At 28.7% G+C, this 22,585-nt stretch overlaps 3 protein-coding genes across 4 annotated transcripts; 1 reads left to right on the forward strand and 2 right to left on the reverse strand.

Annotated features, from left to right (window-relative positions):
- Nucleotides 1-3,159: 3,159 nt before the first annotated feature.
- On the forward strand, nt 3,160-6,511 carry HERK1 (hercules receptor kinase 1). Its single transcript, XM_020358755.3, has 2 exons — nt 3,160-3,631; nt 3,755-6,511. The coding sequence occupies exon 2, from the start codon at nt 3,828-3,830 to the stop codon at nt 6,339-6,341; it is 2,514 nt and encodes an 837-aa protein (XP_020214344.1). The 5' UTR covers nt 3,160-3,631; nt 3,755-3,827; the 3' UTR covers nt 6,342-6,511.
- A 1,535-nt stretch (nt 6,512-8,046) lies between these two features.
- On the reverse strand, nt 8,047-8,913 carry LOC109798799 (Histone superfamily protein). The gene is made up of 2 exons (XM_020359197.3): nt 8,771-8,913; nt 8,047-8,660 (listed from the first exon to the last, which is right to left on the reverse strand). The coding sequence occupies exon 2, from the start codon at nt 8,629-8,631 to the stop codon at nt 8,320-8,322; it is 312 nt and encodes a 103-aa protein (XP_020214786.1). The 5' UTR covers nt 8,632-8,660; nt 8,771-8,913; the 3' UTR covers nt 8,047-8,319.
- A 5,689-nt stretch (nt 8,914-14,602) lies between these two features.
- Nucleotides 14,603-16,900, reverse strand: LOC109798593 (uncharacterized). Of its 2 annotated transcripts, XM_083062757.1 has the most exons (3): nt 16,403-16,891; nt 15,854-16,033; nt 14,603-15,105 (listed from the first exon to the last, which is right to left on the reverse strand). In XM_083062757.1, exons 1-3 carry the CDS (start codon nt 16,763-16,765, stop codon nt 14,881-14,883), a joined length of 768 nt encoding a protein of 255 aa, XP_082918883.1. In that variant the 5' UTR covers nt 16,766-16,891; the 3' UTR covers nt 14,603-14,880. The 2 variants fall into 2 exon arrangements, with proteins under 2 accessions (XP_082918883.1, XP_082918884.1); XM_083062758.1 differs by lacking the exon at nt 15,854-16,033 and having other exon boundaries at nt 16,403-16,900.
- Nucleotides 16,901-22,585: the final 5,685 nt, after the last annotated feature.

Genomic DNA, 22,585 nt, shown 5'->3' on the forward strand with positions numbered 1-22,585 from the left:
TACTTTTTCTCTTTTATTTTATTTTTATATTCATTTTAGTCATTATCTTTTAAATTATTCATTTTAATCTTTTATTTATTAAATTTAATTTAATTTAGTATTTAATTTTTTTTATTGATTTAAAACTTGAAACTTATCTTATAATATTCAATTATACACAAACTATTAAGTGTAAATGAAATTCAAACCAAATGTGTTATAGATATTGTACAAATTGAAAACTTTAAAAAATTTATTCATATTATTTTTTAATTATTTGTAAGATATATTTTTTCACACGATTTTCACTATGTTTATAACTCTTGTAGATACAAATGTTAATTACATTTCATAGTTTTCATATAAGTGAAACTAATATTACAAGTTTCACATGTTATATCAGTGAAAAATTGATTCAAAATTATGTCACATAATTGAAAGTGACCATTATTTTAAAAAGATAAAAATCAACATTTAAAAAAGATAAATAAAATAAAATAAATTTAAATGACAAAATAAAAAAAACAAAAGTATAATTTAATCCAATTTTTTTATAAAACTTACTTGATTTAGTATATATATATATATATATTAAGAAAAAAAAGAGAGCAAATATGTTATTAAGTTGATAATTAAAGATCAATTTAAAATATATATCTATAAATCACAAAAATAACTTTTGCTTTTTTAAAAGAAAATTTTTGTAAAAATAGTTTTTCCCAAAATAAAAAAATAACTTTTGCTTTTTTAAAAGAAAATTTCTATAAAAATAGTTTTCCCAAAATAAAAATAAACTAAGAGTATAATCATGTAATGATCATCTTTTTTTTCTTCCTAACTTAATATATTTATTTTTTAAAAATATATTTCTAATCCTGATAAATTTGTTTTTATCTTTTAAATTTAAAAATTATTATTTTTAATTTTTATAATTTCAAAAAAATTGTTTTATTTTATATCAAAATTTTATTAAAAAATTTATCAAATATTATCGTATAAAATTTATTTATTAATATTTTTATTTATGAAAATATCATATTAAACCCAATTAATATTATATAACTGTCATAATTTATTATTTTCAAATATATTATTAATAATTTGAATGATTAACATAATATTTTTAAAAATTATAAAGATTAAAAATAATAATTTAAGTTTGAAAGATAAAAAAAAATATCTTAAATTTAAGTGATTAAAAATAAATTTAAATATTAATTTAAAATCTTTTCATATATTAATATATATTTTTGTCAAAGGTATATACTGAGATTTGAATAATTGAATTAATGTCGGTTTGTTTTGACATTAAATGTTCCGTTCTCTCATGCTTTTTTTACTTTGACCAAAATTGTGGCAGAAAACGTGTTTATACGTTGTAGCTAAAAAAATAATACCTATACATGCTATGTGAACGGTCCAATGAGGTGAAAAAAAATAGTGAAACATACAACTAAATCAATATGATTAATTCTATATCAACAAAAAAGTTTTTCTTAACAAAATAATATTTTTTTTACAAACACATAATAATATAGCATACAAGTAGTGTAACATATTTAGTGCATTTAAAAATAAATTGAGATTAGATAGAATAATAGCAAATTAGTATATTTTAACTTTACAAAAATGACATAAAAAAGCATTTCAAACATTTAACTTTTTAATACCGACGCCATTTTTTTCCTAAAACAAAATATTTCTTTCCAAAATTTAAGGATTTTCACTTCTTAAGGGTTCAAGCCTTATTAAGAAAACTTCACTTTTAGGATTATTTATTTCACTTGTCCGTTTCTTACTTTTGCTCTGTCACAAAGACACGTAAACATGTACAATAAAAAATTATCTAATAATTTATATAATATTATTTTTATATATTTTTTTTTTATCAATTCACTTGTTCTTTTTTTTTATAAGCAAAAAGATTTTAATTATAAGGAGTACAAGGGGTACTCCAACCCATTACAGAAGAGTTCAAAATCTAAGCAAAATTATGAAATACACAAACGTGGGCTGAAATACCAACTGGAGTAACTAAAAGAACAACCAGGGACAGAACTTTTAATCCACTTCCATAACCGCAGTTTAATGTTGTCCAACACTTCTTTACAATCCATTACACCTTGCTGAAAGATTATACCATTCCGATGAAGCCATAATGACCATATTACAAACACCCAAATCACTTTAAAACACTGCGTGGATATTAATAATAAAATAAATGAATGATAATATTATATAATTATTGTACATGTAACATTATCAGCTAACATCATGTCTTTATCAACTTGGCGTGAGCGGCAGATTTGTATTGTTGAGAATTTTTACGTCAATGTCAAGGTTCAATTCTATGCAATTCTTCCCTTTTATGTTAGTTTGCGACCAGTTATAAAATGGTTATTTTTTTAAAGGTTAAATTTTTCTTTTCATTATAATTTTATTATTTTACTTTTTAGTTTTAGAATTTTAAAATAGATGTTTTAGTTTTTATATTTATTATTTTTTTAGTCTATATAATATAACATAAACCTTTTCGATCATTATATTTACTTTTTTTTTAATTTAATTTTTATTATTAATTTTATTATTATTATTATATTATATTGTGTTAATATAATAGAAATCTTTAATTTTGTAGGGATAAAATAAATGTAACCCAACAATGAACATCGATATATAAAGATTAATTTTAATATAAAACACATAAAATTAAATTAATACTTAAATCAAATTAATACAAATAACGCTAAAAAATAAGCTAATAACAAATTTTAAAAGAATTAAAAAATTATAATGATAAAAACTTAAAATATTTATCTTAAATTATAAAAAAAAATTAAAAAAATACAAATACTTAAAATATTATTTTAAATTATAAAGATTAAAAAATTAAATATTTTTTAAAAAAAAGTATTTTAACCATTTTCAAATATAATCTTTGATTAAGTCTAATAACGTGGTTAACTTAAAATAAAGTTATGTCGTTTTCGTTAGTTTTTTTTTTATTTTATGAATGGTGAAATACTTATGTTGCTAGTTAATAGGTGAATATATTAATTGAGACAAAAGATAGTTGATATGGTATTATATTATGCGCAGGACTACCAACTTTTTTCGGTTCATTGATGGTCACTGCCAGCAAAAGCGAGCCCACAAGCATTTCCTCTGTTACTCTGCGCTTGCCACTATCATTGCATTACACTCTCATTAACTCTTCTTTTTATTGTTATGCAAACCAATAACCAACTCACCTATCTTAATTTATTTTTTTTTATATTTTTTATTCATGGTTTCACTTCGAAAACCAGGTCATACACCTGAACCTTAAGCCGTTTTTCAATTTCAATCTTGTACAAAATCTTGTGACCTGTTTCAGTCTTTTCTCTTTCTCTCCCTTTCTTTTATTATTTTTTATTTTTTTATTTATTTTAATAAAAAGTAGTGCACAAAAGAATCTAGTACAATATATATCAATTGCTAACGTTGTCATCAGTTTATACCAGCTTGTCCTGAGTTAGATGCGTGTTGGACATGCTTTTCGTTTTCTCCTCTCATCACTTGCATTGATTTCCTCTCAATACAACAAAAGCCAAAAGGGTATTCAGATTTGTGTTCTGCTATTTGGTGGTGGCTTGCTGTGAGAGCTCTGAAGGTATTGTGTCTAAAGCCTCAATAATCTGTCTTCATTTCTATTCTGTTTCTTTTTTACCCTTTGTGGTTTTGTGATTGACATGTAGAGAATCATTGCTTCGTTTTCTTTGCTTGCATGTACCAGTACTTTTCATCTGATAAAATCACAAGGCTGGAGGGAGAAAATTCGGGAGAAAAGGGAAAAAGGGTGTTCTAAAATGTGGGATTTTAGAGAACTTGGATTATTTATCTGTGCCTTATCAATCTTGCCCTTGGTATGTTTCTCTGCCGACTTTGTTCCTCTAGATAATTACCTCATAGACTGTGGAGCATCGTCCAATACTTCAATAAATACCCGCAATTTCACAGCGGATAGTTTCTACAACAATTTCATTTCCACCGAACAAGATATTCTTGCCAATACCTCCTTGAAATCAATCACTTCTTCCAGTGATTCCCCTCTTTATCAAACCGCAAGAATTTTCACTGCACCCTCAAAGTACACTTTTCCTATCAACCAAAGGGGGAGACATTGGATCCGTCTTTATTTCTTTCCGTTTACATATGAAAAGTACAATTTGAGTGCTGCAAAATTTGCTGTTACCACCCAGAACTATGTTCTTCTCAGTGACTTTAGTGTGCAGAAAAATCCTGTTATGAAGGAGTACTCTCTAAATGTGACCTCAGACACCCTTGTGATCACCTTTGCCCCTTCAGACAATTCCATTGCTTTTGTGAATGCCATTGAAGTTGTTTCAGTTCCTGATGATCTCATTATTGATGATGGTTACACCCTGAATCCAGCAGGAACATACTCTGGCTTGTGGACACAGGCATTGGAGACAGTTTTCAGGGTTAACATGGGTGGTCCAACTGTCTCCTCTGCCAGCGACACGCTTCAACGAACTTGGGTTACTGATAAGGAATTCCTTATACAAGCTAACTTGGCCAGTAATTTTTCAAACATAGGTGCTGTTAAGTATGTAAATGGAGGGCCAACAGAAAATTCTGCTCCACCTTCTGTCTATGGGACTCTAACACAGATGAACTCAGCCGGTGATCCACGAAGCAATTTCAATGTGACTTGGCAGTTTGTTGTGGAGCCTCATTTTCAGTACCTTATTCGACTTCACTTCTGTGACATAATCAGCAAACGCCTCAATGAACTCTACTTCAATGTTTACATTAACTCCTGGTGGGCTGCTAAGGATCTTGATCTCAGTACAATAAATAATAATGTTTTGGCTGCTCCATTTTTTAAGGATTTGATTACAGCCCCATTGGCCAGCAACAAAGTTTTTGTAAGCATTGGCCCTTCTGATCTGAGTAGTGATTATCCTAATGCTATTTTGAATGGGCTGGAGATCATGAAAATGAATAACTCTGAGAGAAGTCTCAGCTCATCAACAGCTGTGCCTCTGACTAGTACTTCTGGTTCAAGTCATAAGAAAGTTGGCATCATAGTGGGTGTGAGTCTCGGGGCATTGCTTGTAGTGGTCTTGGTTGGAGTTTTCTTTTTTCTACGCAGGAAAAGAAGACTTTTGGAGAAACAAGGGCATTCAAAGACATGGATTCCCATATCTATCAATGACGGAACTTCTCACACAATGGGAAGTAAGTATTCTAATGCCACAACAGCAAGTGCTGCTTCAAACTTTGGGTACCGTATCCCTTTTGCGACTGTTCAGGAGGCTACAAATAATTTTGATGAGAGTTGGGTTATAGGCATTGGTGGTTTTGGTAAAGTTTACAAGGGAGAATTAAATGATGGTACTAAAGTTGCAGTCAAGAGGGGGAATCCTCGGTCCCAGCAGGGGTTTGTTGAGTTCAAAACTGAAATTGAGATGCTGTCTCAGTTTCGCCACCGCCATCTAGTATCATTGATTGGGTATTGTGACGAAAAGAATGAAATGATCTTGATATATGAATATATGGAGAAAGGAACTCTCAAAAGTCATTTGTATGGTTCAGACCTCCCAAGCCTAAGTTGGAAGGAGAGACTTGAGATATGCATTGGAGCAGCTAGAGGACTGCATTACCTTCACACAGGCTATTCTAAAGCCGTTATTCACCGTGATGTGAAGTCTGCAAATATCCTGCTTGATGAGAACCTCATGGCCAAAGTTGCTGATTTTGGGCTATCAAAGACTGGACCTGAAATTGATCAGACACATGTGAGCACAGCTGTCAAAGGGAGTTTTGGGTACCTTGATCCCGAGTATTTCAGGAGGCAACAGCTTACAGAAAAATCAGATGTGTATTCATTTGGGGTAGTTCTGTTTGAGGTTCTTTGTGCTAGACCTGTTATAGATCCAACCCTTCCTAGAGAAATGGTGAACCTGGCAGAATGGACTATGAAATGGCAGAAAAGAGGGCAATTGGAGCAAATAATAGACCCAACACTTGCTGGGAAAATCAGACCAGATTCTCTTAGGAAGTTTGGAGAAACTGCTGAAAAATGCTTGGCTGACTTTGGTGTTGACAGACCTTCTATGGGAGATGTCTTGTGGAATTTGGAATATGCTCTCCAGCTTCAAGAGGCTGTTGTTCAAGGTGATCCTGAAGAAAATAGTACCAATATGATTGGTGAACTCTCTCCACAGGTCAACAATTTCAGTCACGAAGAAGTAAGTGTTTCTGCTACACAATTTGAAGCTTCAAGTCTGGATGATCTGTCTGGTGTTTCTATGAGTAGGGTATTCTCACAGCTGGTGAAGTCTGAAGGGAGGTGATTTTGAGTATTGTATCTTCTGAATTCTGCATTACATTACTCTTCTTTTAATGTTTTAGTGGTTTGTGTTCTGAACGGTAGTTCTCAGCCTCCTTGCAGAGGATTGAGGCATTTTATAGACTTGTAAAGAAAGGTCAAGTTAATGAAACATGTTTGTTTAATTGTAACCCACTTATATCCAGTTTAAACATCTGATTTATGATGTTTCAGTTAGATTATCTTGAAAAATTGGTGCCAATTGTGTGAATGTTAATTAAGTACCTTACCAAACTCATCAGCCAGAGAAAAATCTGAATCGTTAAGTTCTTCTGTTGAAGTTGAACTGCCAACGTGGTGGTATTTTGGCCAATTGCCAAGCATGCAATTTCGCTGAAGAAGTTGTTCAACATACTGTCATTTTGTTTTCTTTCATGGTTTGTTTCATACGCTTCCAAACTTTTTGACCTTTATTAGTCATAAAAAAGTAGGTGCATAATGTGCAGTGTGCTCATGTGCTGTATCAAAATTTTAGCAAACATCAACAATATCATGATTAGAAAGAACAGGTAATTCAAACTGTTTGATTAAAAATAATATATAAGTCAGCCTTGAACTTAACCACCATTGGTTTTCAATACCTCTGTAAAGTATCAAGTATTGTAACAAGACTTTGTACTCAGTCTTGGAACTTGAAAGGGCACATAGCGCAAAACAAAGATTAAAAAATTACATTAGACTTTTATTAGTATTTTCCATAAATTATAAAAACCAATTAGATATGATCTTAAGAACAATAATAAACAATTAATGATCCTGAACCATATAAGAAATTCTTGCAGGACCACCACCAACAATTTTATTGTTTAAAGCCTTTCCCAAATTCCAAAGTTTCATTAAACGAAAACTTTTCCGTTCATAAGAGCAAAACAATACAAAAAGACATTGGAACAAGCAAAGGAGATTGTCACAGTAATATTGCGTACACCTAAGTAAAAGAATTTCGTCCTACACACTATTAGGGAAAATAACCTTAGCCCGACTAAATGGTCCTTTAAGGGTTGCCATCAAAACGCTAAAGTATTCTGCTGTACACATTTCCAAACACGCCAAAACCACAAAAAACAAGCAACTTGCTTATCAGCCACGACACAAAATCACAGTCCACAGTGCCAACACAAACCCAGGTGGCGAATAACTGTGTTTGGATAAAAATTGAATTCAATTTAACCCACTTTTATTTCAAAATAATAATCTTGTTACTTTTAAACTTTATACATTAAAGAATAAAAATCCATATTTTCTTGCTTTGGAACGGGTATTCAAAAACATCCTAACTAAAACAAAATTTGAGCTCAAACAAAAGTGGCTCATTAACCAAACCTCAACAAAAACCACACATGCACAAATTCTTGAAAACACTTATTTTGGTAGCTAAATTTGAAAGCATTCTCTTTAATCTTTGAAACTAAATTTAAACAAATAAACACTGAAATATCTAGTAATTCGTTGAATTTAACTGCTACTTGTGAATTGGTACTTCCAAAAAAAATAAAAAATCACTTACAACTCTTAATTTCAAGAATTAAATTAACACTACCTACCACCTTCCAAATTCAAAAACAAATTTACTCATGCAAATCCCCTCCACATACCAAGATTAATAAGAGTGTGCGTCTGAATTTTGAAAGATAAATTATCTACTTAAAAAACGAACTACACCATGGCAATTAGCAGAAAAAAGGTGATTCTAGCATTAACAATATATAGTGATCAAATTACAAACTTGCCAGCAATAACAGACCAGATACCTCACTACAATACACGTTATTGTGCAACTATCCCTAAAGCACCACCATCAACCCACCACACCCAATCCTTGCAAAAGGAAAAAAAAAAAAAAAAATCTATCTTCCCAACATCAATGGTTCCTAACATCCATCCACACAAACCTCTAGAGCCAACAAAGGAAATCTAATAATAATTGGAAGAACAAAAAGAACCTAGCCCCCAAATCCATACAGGGTCCTTCCCTGTCTCTTGAGGGCATAAACGACATCCATCGCCGTAACGGTCTTTCTCCTAGCGTGCTCGGTGTAGGTAACGGCGTCACGAATGACGTTCTCGAGAAAGATCTTGAGCACGCCACGTGTCTCTTCGTAGATGAGACCGCTAATACGCTTGACGCCACCCCTACGCGCCAAACGCCGAATCGCAGGCTTCGTGATTCCCTGAATGTTGTCGCGCAACACCTTACGGTGTCGTTTCGCTCCCCCCTTTCCCAAACCCTTGCCTCCCTTTCCACGCCCAGACATCTTCAACCGCTAACAAGAACAACCGCAACCTGCACCGCGAAACATACACCAATTATCACTATCATTATAAGAACTAAGCTTAACCAAAACGGATTAAGCGCGAGATTAAGAAAGCATAGGGGAATTAAATTGAAATTACCGAGAGGAGAAGGAACGATAAGGTGTGCGCTTTCTGATGAGTGGAAGGGAGATTTTGTTTGTATTTATATGTGTGGTGATCTAGTGTGTGGATCCGTGAGAGGGGTTTCGGGGAAGCGTTTTGGAGCGTTGATGGATTTTTAATGTGCGGTTGAGATTCGACGAGGGATTGCGTGCGGATCGATGACGTGGATGCTTTGGCGCCTTTGCCAGTTTGGACTTTGGAATTCTGCCGCCTGCGGAATTCTGAAATGTTGTACGAAATTTGTAAGCGCGGCTAAGTGTGTACACCATGAGATTGTTTTTAAATAATTGAATCATTTATTTAACCAGATAAATAATTATAAATAAAATTATACTTTTGATCCTAAAAACATTGAAGCAGACTAAACCTATAATTATTTTATTGAAAGATATGCTTTTAAATTTGAAAATATGACCTGATAAGTAATTTTAAAAAAAATAGTGAAGGAAAAAAAGTGCAATGTATAAAGTAAGATGATTGTGTAAACTATAAATACTAGTAACTTATTCTGTAATACATATTTTTCAAGCATATTATATATGATTGACTACAATTTATTGAAAGGAGTAAAATTTTGTAAGTTCACTTATCCTTTAAAGGATTTTACTCAAAATTCTGAAATTTTTAATAAATTTTAATAAGTGTGTTACAAAGAAAATATTAGAAAGTGTGTTTTTGCGATTCTCATTTATAGATTGTTTAATAAAAAGTGAAATTAAAAAAATATTTTTTATTTGTAAAGAAAGTAAAAAGATTAAAATGGCATATACATCTCTAATAAAAATAATTATAACTCACATTTTCCCCCTTTCTTTCATCTAAAATTCTACAAATTTTAACTATGTGGATCTTACAAATTTTTTCTTTATCTTTTCGACTTTTAAGAAGTTCCAAATTGCAAAAAGGGTCAAATGTTTGTTCATTTCATCCTCTTTTAAAGATTTCCTCCTTGTTTTAATCAAAAACAAAGTAAAGAAAATGAAAATTAGAAAACTTGTGATTCGTTCCAATTGAGAAAAAACAATAGTGGAAAGAGAAAAGGAGTGAGAGATTAACACCACAATTTTATGAAGAATTGAGTTAAGGAATATTCAATGCTAATAATGCATAGATTACTTAGATGAAAATAAAAGTACACATGAGAAAGAAAATAAAGTTTTTTTCACGCAAGCTTGTGTCATACATATATGAATTAAAACTAAGTATCAAACCAACATAAGGTTATTTACACATTACACTTAAGTATATCAAAACTCAACTTTTAACAAGTCTAAAGTTGATCAAGAAGTCAACAAGTAAACAAAATATATTGAAATTAGCATTACTTACATAAATCAACACAAGCGTCACCAAATTAGATCCATTAAGGGTCCAATAAACAAATGTGAATCCACAAGCTCCAATTACCTAGCAAAATAAGCTCAGAGTCAAAAGTTGTCAAATGGATTGACAACCAACGCGTTTATATAGTTGACACTTGATTTTCTTACCAATCACTTAATTTGATTAGTATGTTGATTGGATGGACTATTTATTTTTTGGAACCTAGCTTGTCAAACCATTTTTGACACCTATACCCATAGCCCAAAAATATAAAAATAATTATAGTGTTTAAAAAATATAATTGAGAGTCATTCTAAAAATTAGTTATCAAATGTCATGCTTTCTTTTGAGTTCTTATTCATCCTCCTTTAAGTAGATTTTAATCACTTTATCGTATTTCTCGATCTTTAAATATCACAATTATGTATTTTGATTCCTCAAATTTCAATTGAACAATTTGGGTATCTGAAATATCATAATTGTATAATTTAATTTTTTTTATACCATTTTTACCAACATGATACTAACAACTAACATAGTAAATAATGTGATCGATTGACAACTGTGTCAATTAAATGACATGAAGAGATGACAAATGAAAATAAAAAAACAAATTTTCAAAATACTTCAGATTAAAAACCTTTCCCAACCTCTACCTAAAGCACTTAACCACTAAGTTAATAGTTTTCTTTGTAACATTTAAATAAAAGTTATAATATATGTATCTTGCATGAGAACCAAAATTATACATATATTTATTATTAATATATATATATATATATATATTATTAATATTATTATTACTATTATTGATAAATTAATGATAATAATATTAAATATGATGCAAGATATATTAATTTTTAAATTAATACATTAATAAACATAAATATATTACAACTGGGTTATTTAAAAAATACATGGTATAATATTGAGTATCTAACTTACAAATTTTACTCACTAAAATATATATGTATATAGTATATTTTTAATTAAAAATATTATCATATATTTATACCGTGTTTATTATATTTATACTTCTTTAAAGTATTTTAATGTATATATATATACTAATTTATTTAAATTTATACTAACAATATTATTAATATTAATTTATTTATAATATTATCAATGCTAATAATATACATAGTTTTTGTTTATATAACAATAGTAAATATATATTCTTTGTTTATATTTATTAATAATATTATCAGTTTAGTATATTCTTTCACCATTTTGGTCCATCACAAGGCTAATAAAACTTTTGCTTTTAGCTCCTTAGAAACAAAAATCTTAAAATTAATATTTTTATTAATTTTGTAAAACTCATAAATCTTTTTGTTATTTTTTTGTACTTAAAAACAATTTCTCATTAATTAAAATCAACAAAGATATTTCATTTAATTATATTATTAGTATAAAATATTCATGACTCGTCGATGGGTAATATTTATTAAGAAACTTGACTGATTATTTATAGCGAGTTTTCTCTCCCAATTACATTTTTTTTTTCACACACAAGATTCAAATTTAAAACCTTGCTTAAAAGGACCAGGTCCAAAGTATTACTCGAATCAACAACTTGTTGGTAATAAATTATCTATATTAAAAGGCTTCTCCTTTAAATACGTTTATTCTCACAAAATTTCTTATTACCCAATGTTTCAAAAAGTTGTCTTGGATCAATTGGATCAATTAAACTAGGAGTTGATAACCTAGGTGATTCGAGCCTTGAATTCAATCATTCATGTATGTAACTTATTACAAATCAACGAATTTTTTGGTTCAACCAGTCAAATGAAGAGTAACAACTTGATATGGTTCAACTAATGCTCCCATCTAAGACTTTAAAAAGATATCAAAGAGAATATGTGCTCAATTTTCTTGTAAACATAAGAGCCTCTGTTGCACATACCATTATACCAATCAATCTAATTGCTATACGGGCAACTTAAATTATTTGTATAGTATATTATTAACTTTAAATTATATATATTTAATAATATAGTACATATGCACATACCACATATATTATTTTGTGACATCAAAATTACAAGTACATTATACACATGCATATGTTATTTATATTTTAATTTGTATTAATTTATATAATTCAACATGCAATTTCTCCATATAAAATAAGAATAAAGATATTTTTAAATAAGATGAAAATTTAAATTTAGGACATGATATGATTTTATTGAAATTTATAAGTATAAAATTTATAAAACACAAATATATTTTTTTAAAAAAATTAATAGAGATCGAGTCACACAATTCAATTATGGTGTGTTAGGATAAAGAATTTTACAAATTCAAGGAATTTTAAATTCTTGGTATTTAAATTACTTTGATTTCAATTTCTATCATTCTTAAAATATTTTGTTTGGATAAGTCAATTTAATTTTTTTAAAATTTTAAATTGTTAATTTGGATATGACAATTTGATTCTACCATGATAAAATTGGTTTTAAAATATATTTATATGCTGATATTTTTAAATAAAATTTTATAAAAAAAATATTAAGCCAATTTTTAAATATTTAATAATTTAAAAAATTAATATTAGATAATATTTAATAATTTTTAAAGTATTTTTTAATATTCAATAATTAAAATATGAAGAGATAAGATAAAATATATAAGTGAAATAACAAAAAAAAATATGAAGAATTTCAAATTCTTACTTTTTTGAGAGAATTTAAAATTCTACTATTTTATTAAGGAATTTCGCAAATGCTTGGATTTCAAATTCTTTGTAAATTCTCCATCCAAAAAAAGTATTTCACCTCAAAGAATTTGAAATTCTTCAAACAAATGAATTACTCCATTTAAATTAACCATCCAAACACACTCTTAATGATTTACTGATTTAATCTTAATAAAAAAAAAACACGGGAATATACTAAATGAATGTTTCTTAATTTTTTTATCTTTAAAGGTAGAGCTGGAATGTCAATATATACACACAACAAAAGTACTAAATAAAGGAACGGACAAAATATACTAAATGAATAAATGGACAAAATATGCTAACAAAATTGGTACAAAAAAAGGTATAGAAGATAACTACTATAACAAGGTCCACTACAACAATGGTATTGTAATGACAACAATTTCAGAATTTCTATTGGCTCAGTTTTTTTTTAGGTGACGAGTATTCTTTTCCTTTGATAACATTTAATTTATTGATCTATTGCTTTAATCAATTTGATGATCAATTCGATTTTTAAAACTATGCTATTATCTTAAATATATTAATTTTTTTAATCTGTCTAATAATTATTTTCACTTCAAGATTTATTTCATATTTAAAAATGTTTGGTTGGCCTGCACAGTATTTATAAGATTTTGGATTCTACAATTACAAAAGTTAATTTATTTTTATTTTTTGTATTGTGGCTCCCAAGGTTCTTATCACATACTCTATGTAAAATATAAGAATGAAAAAATTAATACAATTTTTTTAACTCATAAATATTTTTTATTATTTATTGTTTTTTTAAGATTAATTCTACTTAATGTCAGCCCAACATTGAAATTCAGTGCTTGCTTGGATTATTTTAAGATTACCATAATGTGATGAGCAAGTAGCCCCCTAACCAAAATATCCGATGTTTGTTTTGATTTTTTAAGATTTATTTGTCCACCCAAGTCTTGTAGCAGCTGAATATAGATACGTTCATACCAGCAAGCAGCCTCTTAAAAATATCCAATGCTAGTTGGTTGAAATTGCTCCTAAGACTAGATTAAATTTTCGCAAATATTTTTGAGAATCTACTTTGCGGTCACTGGTAATCCAAGAAATGATTGATCCTTGAAGTTCAGCTTGATAGGCTAATAATGACATTGGACTTTCGGTACTTCATTGCAGAAAAGTGAAATGTAGCAGAGATATTAGCTTCACACAAAGTTTATCTTCTTGCGACTTCTTGTGATTGCTCTCGCCGTTTTAAGCATAATCGCACTGAAGTTCTTGTATTTGTGATCAGTATTGACCTCAAAAAACACGAAGATTATCACGACAAGACTTGATTTGACTCTAGGCTTGATTGCTTCAGTGAAAGTGCATTATCATATCATTTTCATAAGCTCAAACCTGCTGAGTGCTAACTAAGGACGTGGCTCGTGCCCCCTACTTCCATGTTCCATGCTTTTTGACATTTTTTTGCCATTCTTCATTCTTCAATGCCATATTGGAAATATATGCAAATGTAACTATGGCCAGGAACTAAATTGCTTGCCCTTTTGCTAGAGTGACATGTTTATGTAAAGTAAAAAAGAAAAAAAGAGGCTTTTATGTCGAGCTTGATGACAAATTCAGAGCACTCCATTTGTGTCCAAAATTTCACTGTGAAGAAGACCCCATGGGGAAAGTCACGGTCACCATCAAATTTTACCTTTCTTATCTTTTCCAGGGTATCCTCTTTTACTGCTTCTTTTCTTTTTCCCCACATTAACGTACAACAAAAAAAATATAGTATAAAATATATAACTTTATAAATACATCATATTATAAACCCCAAGTACAACTTGCTAAAGGTTTTATCCAAACAATACAATGCTGCTGCTACTGAGGCCTAGTCTATGAAAAACATAAAGGGTACTAAAAACTTCACCCCAGATTGAAGTCTAAAACTACAAATGGTCACATCCATGATTCAAATAAGTACATATATTTACATTACCTACTACAAAACTCAAAACATGGAAAACATACAACTTAATTAAATATCTTGCCATGCTGGTTTAAGCATGCAATTATTTCAATAAAACACACCAAAGGAGGAACTGCCTTGAGGGTCTTGAGGAAGATTTTCAGGAACTAAGGAATCAAAGAAATTGGCCCAATTCTCTTCTTCTTCATCCTCCTCCTCTCCATTAGCCATGTGGCTCCACTGAACTGGGGGGTTCATTGCAATTTCATCATTCCTTGCAAATCGTCCTCTGATACGTGGCCTACTATCTGCCAATGTCTTTCTGCAAGCATACTGATTCCAAGAAGAGAACAAATTAATATTTATATTTTGATTGCGTCATGATTCATGACTAAACAGTGTGGTGGTGGACCAATAAAGCTATTTAAAGTATACTGTGTTGGAGAGAAGTATAACATGTCTTATTTATTTTTTCCCTCCTAGACGTTACAGTAATGGGGCTAGTAGCTAGTTACCCTATAGAATGAGACAAATATGTGAGAAGATTTTTCTTGCTTCACAAATCACACATTTCAGGACCGGTTGCAACACACTAACATGCACCTGATATCACAAACAATTATGTATAGTCTTCAATTAACATCTCTTGTGCGGCCAACAGGTCTCCATCGGGCAAAGATCATGAACGAATCCTTGTGTTGAAAGAATCACTACTCAGATCAGGATTTGTCAAACTTCTTACTATTTCCCCTGACTTTCAACCCTCGATATGATTTTAGCATGATAAGATGCAACCTTCTAAAGGGCAGCATGGCTTTTCAGCAGTGTTTTCCCTTTTCATTTGTCCATTATATTGCTGTTTCTTGAAAACTGCCCAAGTCCACTTTCACTCTTTCTTTAATGTGAACAAAAACTATCGCCATGTTTTGATGGAATTGGAATATATAATTTTTAGCCCTTAAAGTTGAATTGGCCCAACGCCAATTTTATTGAAAAAATAGATAATAGAAAAGCTTTATGAATTAAAACACACAGCATCTTAAGAAGAAAATTAAAAAAAAAAAAAAAAAAAAGACTAAACCTTAATTTTCTTGCCGAAGTTCCTCTGGTTTCTCTTGCTTCTATATCTTTCAATCCTCACCTTCTTCTCCTCTGGGCTATAAGGACTGGTTCTACTCATTTCTTCTATGATCAAACTACTTTCACTTGACAATGGGCTATCAGAATGAGAATGAAGATAATGTTGCATTCCATTGAATCTCTGACCGAATAACATGTCCCCCCCAAAAAAAAAAAAAATCAACATCAATTTACACGAACTTGCACGAGGTATATATATAACAATATCATGTTACACGTCATTTCTTTTCACGCGTCCATATAGCTTCACCTTTTCCCTCATCTCCATCAAAAACAGTTTTTTTTCTTTCTTTTCTTTCTTTTTCTGTCCAGTATAATAATTATAACTCTAATACATTAAAAAAAATGATGAAGGAAACATATTTGCAACAGTGCATGCAGAACACCATGGAGTGCCCAGCAGGTGATCATAGTAGTTTAGTTTTTTTTTTTTTTTTTTTTTTTTTTTTTTTTTTTTTAATTAGATTAAAAGTTTTATGATAGGAAGAACCTGAAGATCACCGGTACTGCAAGCTCTTCTAACGGGAGCGTTATCAGAGTGAAGCAACTGAGCGAAGAGAGGAGAAGAAAAGAGTGTGTTTGAATTCTTCTGCAGCGAGTGGCTGCTAACGCTTCTCTGCATCAAACACGCTCGTTGACTCTCGTAACTCGCCAGCGAACTCGGCGATCCCATGTAACTCGTGCACCCGCTGCCGCTGCTGCAACTGTTGCACGTGTTACAATTCCAGCTCGCCTCCGAGTTCACCTGCCACGTCCACTCCGCCGCCGGGGTATGAGCGCCGCCGTACTGCATTGGCGGCGACAGGAGGGGGTCGGCGGCGCGTGGGGGGGCGGTGGGGTTGTGTGTGTACATGGCGCGTGGGATTGGAGGGAGGGAGCGAGGGAGGAAGGGGTTCGTTCTACTATGGTTTGTACTTAGTAGAAGTAGAAGAAGGCATTAATGAATGCATGTGAAGGGTGGTGTGGTAAGTATTTAATATTTTTCAAGATGCACAAAAAGACAACACATTTTTAAATGGAAACTCTTTTTTTTCTTCTTTTTTTTCTTCTTTTGAATATTAAATTAGAGAGTCTAATAAGTAAGGGGAAGAGGGATTAGACACGAGACGTGGAGGTGATGCTACTATTTCAGCCAAGAGTTGACTTCAACTCATGCAAATGTAAATCAATTTATTACACACCACCTCTATTTTTCTTTTTAATTTTATATAATTCTTTTTAAACAAAAAAAAACAAAATTTATATTTATATGATATATATATATATATATATATATATGTATATATATATATATATTTGCATAATATTTATTAATTTAGTCAATAATTAATTTTAGTCAATAAAATTAACCCATTACTTTTATTGAAATATTTTTTAAATCAAATTGTTTTTTCATCCATAAAACTTAAATCTCGTTAGTTTAAAAAAATCTAACCTCAAATTCAAAAATAAAAAATAAAAAAATAAAAAAACATTTTACGAAATTATTGAACAACATTTTACTTGCCAAAAACAAATTAAAGAGTTTAATTGAATTAATATTTTTTTTAATATATGAGTGAATCAAACTAAAGAAGCTTATAGTTGAGATGCTTCAATAACTTTAGGTCTCAACACTTTTAAGATTTGGGTATTTTATCTTATAAATCACAACTTTAATTCGAATCAAGAGTGTGAATGTTTTTCCCCCCCTTATAATCCGTCATTATAAGAGCCTGTCGTGCTTAAAATCCTTTGAAATTTAAAAGATAAGACAACTATGTGTGCAAGTTAGGTCTCAACCCTTTACTCCCTAGATGATCTTTCGCAACACTTGTGATATATATCTTCATCATCCACTACCTTTTTCATAAAAAGGACATGGTAGATATGCATAGGGGTCAGGTTTCCTGATCCAAAACTAACCTAGCTAGCTTCCTCCTACATCTTAAGACTTAAGCTATACAACCTTTTTAGTATAGGGACAATTGAAACTTTTTCAGCATTGATCAAAAATGAAAATTATTTCCATGCATGCATGTATATAACAAGCAAGTTGAAGATGAACATTATGTTGATAAAAACGTAATTTAACCATGCATATAGGTTATTATTAATTATCTATTTTTTATTATTATTAAGACGAGTACATCATTCCATTACCATATCTAAAAAAAACTCAACTTGAAATGATTTTTTATATATATATATTTTTATCAATAAGATTACAATATGCATTGAATTTAAATTTTCATGTATAAATTCCTACATTTCACTACTAGGTAAATTCTAATAGTTTATAATGGTTTTATATGTAAAAATAAGTTTAAAATAATTTTTAGACCAAGACAACAAAATAAAATATTTTATCCATATTAATTAAAGAATTTACAATATAACTCACGACCTTGCCCAACATCAAACCAATTAAACTAGAACTATTGCTCACAACGAAATATAACGAGTTTAGTGTTTTGGATTTGTTGCATTTGAAAATGAAACTGAACAAAATACGAAATTAAGAAAATGATACACGGTGATGTCATTAAAAAAGGTGGAGCAATGGCAATGGGATGTGGCCATGAGGGATTCATCTCTTTTGGTGTATATTATAATATCTTGAACAATGATCTAGCATTTTCTGTCATTAATAAAAATGATTAATAGATAAATATAAAGAACGATGTTATACAAATTGAATAATTAAATTTGTTGTACAAATATTATTTTCCTAAATTTTTGAAGAGATTGATTGAATTTAAAGTTAGTTATATTTATATATGTAGGTGATAAATCAAGACAAAGTTAATTACAAACATGGCTTTAAAAACCTACTGTACATATATTATGCTAGTGCTTCATTCTTTGACGTTATTAGACTTGCAAGGATTCTATGAAGATTTTATGTGTTCTTCTGAAATTTTCCACACCACTTTGTTTTTGAAACATGAAAAATGTATTTTGAATTTTTGGGTTGGGCGACCTTCTTATTCCGTCGAATGTTTGGAATATTGAAAGCAACCACCAAATTTATAGGTAACGAAAGTCAAATAAGATGATTATTAGCTAACCCACAAAAACCACCATTAGAGCTAAATTTGGCTATTGTACTAACTATAATATCAGTTTCTTATCACGTAAAACTCTTGTGGGTCCAACTATTATGGATAATTAGTGATTAAGAAGGCTCCATCAATCTAATTAAAGAGTCCGAATCCAAAAGGTAAAGCTGTTTCCTTCATTCAGTTCATCAGTGGGTCAATGTCTATAAAAATTGAAGGAAAAATAAATAATTATGAAAAAAATATTAATTTTTTAATAATCATATTGTTAATGCATAGTATTTTATTTACCAATTCCGTCGAAGACCATCTTTAATAATTAAATCATTAAAGTTTGTCAAATTTAATATTTTTTTAATATATCAAATAACACGTAAATAATTCATACACCGATAATACAATATATTCTTGCATTACCATTTGATTACATATTGTTATATATATATATATATATATATATATATATATATATATATATATATATATATATATATATAAAGTGATTTACTTACTTTAAAAGTAAATTTACTTAAATTTAATAATTTCACTCAATAATTTATATCCTATGCAAATTTCAACAATTCAAGAATTAAATTAAAAAACTTTAGTACATAAATTAAGTTTATAAATTTTTTTTAAGAAATTAAAGCTATTTAATACTGCATTTTAAAGTTGATAAATAATTATAAAAATATTTTATATGTTGAATTAAATTAATAAAATAAAGTATCAAATAGTTCTAAATTTTTTTAAAATTTACTAACTTAATTTATGTATTAAAAAATGTTAATTCAATGATTAAATTATTAAAATTTAATATAAAATATGAATTATAAGTGAAATAAATATAGATACACTTATTATTTGAGTAATTTCATATATATATATATATATATATATATATATATATATATATATCTTTTACTATAGTTGTCTTACATTTATTATTATTAATCGACGATGCAAAATATTTTATATTAATAATGTATAAAAATTATATAAAATTTAAAATTAATTTTTTAAAAAAGTATTTCATGTATTTTTAATATAAAAATATAATAAATAACTAAATGATAGTCATCACAAGTAAATCTTATAGAACTTTTATTTATTATAAAATTTTATTTATCAGTTGAATGAATTTTTATTTATTTATTTTAATCATATTTTATTTAAATTTATTTATGTACTGGTATTTTAACATGTACAATGCACAAACATGTTTACTATATATGATTAAAAATTATAATAAATTATTTATATAAATAAAAATTATATTTAAATGTATAAATATATGTTTAAAATAAAATACATAAATGTTTATAAACATATATTTTAGATTTATGATAAATAATTTGTATTCTAACAAAAAAAGATAGTTTTATTTTTGATATTTTATCTTGTAATATTAATATTTAATTATGTTCTTATTGAAATATTGCAAGTGCCTCGAAGATGAGATGACATTTTTACTGCTCTTATATCCATGGCGGTGGGAAACACCTGTAAAAACACTCAGATGTTTAAGTTAGAAAAAAGTTTAAGTTAAAAATTAAGTTGGATCGAATCGTACCTGATGTCTCATATATAACTATTTTACCTTATCTATAGACTTGGGGATCATGTTGTGTGATGTTCTAAGATATTCTTGTTAATTAATCAAGATATAGCTCTTAATCATGTGATCCTAATTGTAGAAGATTGATATGTGGGGATACAACAACTCTCGTTACTGTGTTATGAGATTTGTTGACTGTAGCTTGAGTAGCATTTTAAGTTTAGTGTGATGAATTCAGCTTAGTAGGTTATGTTGAGGAGGTCAACTCATCTCACCCAAACTCCGAACAAGACGATATAAATTCAAAAAATAGTTATGCTAAATAAAAATTTAAATTATATAAAAAAGTAAAAATATATATATAAAAATCCGCTCGTTAAAAAAAAAATCTTAAATTTTTACTTCCTCATGACACGTTGATGTTGATGATGCAATTAATTGCAAGCAAGAAAGGGATTTTAAATTAAGATTGAATTAATCCCAAATGTGCAGCAGAGCTAGATTGAAGCAAGATAGTTACACTTATATTTATTTATATTTTTTGTTTTTTTTTCACCTTCCATATCATCATTTTTCCTTTTATAATTATCATTATTATCATTATTTTTATTGTGATTATCATTATCATCAATATTATTACTAATTTAATCAACGATACATGTAATAGTCATATTATTGTAGTTATTATTATTCTTATCATTATTGTTATTATTATTATTATCATTATTATTTAGCCAAATTATTTTAAGATAATTAATATTAAAAAACATATTACAATAAATTTACATTATTTTGTTCGTTTTATTTGTTGTCATATAATTTAAGGATTTACCCTGTATTATTTTATTTTCGTTATAACTTTTTTTTTTTATATATATAATTCACACTCTATTTATGTCCCTGTGATAAATTAAAACTCTTTACTTATATATTTAACATAATAGTATATATAAAATAATTTGAACTAGTTAAACTAAAATAACATTTTTTTATTGAAAAAGTATATTTTATCAACAGTTTAACGATTAAAAATATTATTATATTGAAATACAATTTCCTTTTCAATACTTTTTCGCATTTTATTACTTAACAGCATAATAAAAGTGGTCACTACCCATTTTCGGTTGAGGTATTTGTTTCTATCATACTAATGGGTACAATTTATAGGCAACAAATCTAGCCTCTTGTCCTGTTATCATTTGTGAGTATAAGAGATAATTAATAATATATTGGTGTCCATTTTCATATGCATGCAGAATTGAAGGCCCACAAATGTGCAACATCTAAAAAATTGTGAGAGATACTTTTGTGCCTGGAATAGTTTAATAGAGCAGGACATGCATAGAGGGCAAATCAAAGATAGTGTGGATCATGGGAAACATAGTATCAATTTCCCATTTAGGTGTTTCATATCAATTAGTTTGTTTGTATTTGAGTCCTTAATCATTTGTCGGTAAGACATAATTTATGCACCCCTCTCAGTTCTCACACCGAAAAAATAAAAATAAAAAACAGTTTAAGCTCAAAAAGCTAAAAATAATGGTGAAAATTTCAAGTCATCATTTCGCTAATTGAATTGCAAATATTTATTTAGAGTGAAATTAACCAATATAATAACTGATTAAAGACATATAATCTATGATTTGACTACTTATGCTTTGTTCACTTTATACACCTTTTACATTAGTTATTTTTAGATTTTATAAAAAAGATGTACATTTTTACATGTTAAATAACCAATGTAAAAAGTTGTATATAGTTTTTTCTATTTGTTTATTAAAGTACTCCTCCCTCTAGTCAAGAAAAAGAAGTATGAAAATATCTTCAAAAGAGCGAGTATAATTATTTTCTTATTAAAAAAATATATTTTCCATAATTTAAGAATTATGTTAGATATAAGATTATTAGGAATATAATTAAGTTAATATATCTTTGGAAATCATGTACCATTATCTCAAAGTTTAATGATAATATTAAATATGTATATATCAGATATTAAGTATATATCATTCTACTTTTAATTCTACGATTAATTTAGACTCCATTAAATTTGAGTGTGAAAGTATCATTGCAT

Source organism: Cajanus cajan, chromosome 8 (genome assembly GCF_000230855.2).
Source record: "Cajanus cajan strain Asha chromosome 8, NIPB_CcT2T_4, whole genome shotgun sequence".
NCBI lineage: Eukaryota > Viridiplantae > Streptophyta > Magnoliopsida > Fabales > Fabaceae > Cajanus > Cajanus cajan.

Coding starts and splice junctions, on each gene's coding strand:
- HERK1 (XM_020358755.3), top strand. CDS start 3,828: ATGTGGGATTTTAGAGAACTTGGATTATTTATCTGTGCCTTATCAATC.
- LOC109798593 (XM_083062757.1), bottom strand. CDS start 16,765: ATGTACACACACAACCCCACCGCCCCCCCACGCGCCGCCGACCCCCTC. Junction 16,034..16,402: donor GCAGTACCGGTGATCTTCAG/GTTCTTCCTATC, acceptor TTATTCGGTCAG/AGATTCAATGGAATGCAACA. Junction 15,106..15,853: donor ACTTCGGCAAGAAAATTAAG/GTTTAGTCTTTT, acceptor TCTTGGAATCAG/TATGCTTGCAGAAAGACATT.
- LOC109798799 (XM_020359197.3), bottom strand. CDS start 8,631: ATGTCTGGGCGTGGAAAGGGAGGCAAGGGTTTGGGAAAGGGGGGAGCG.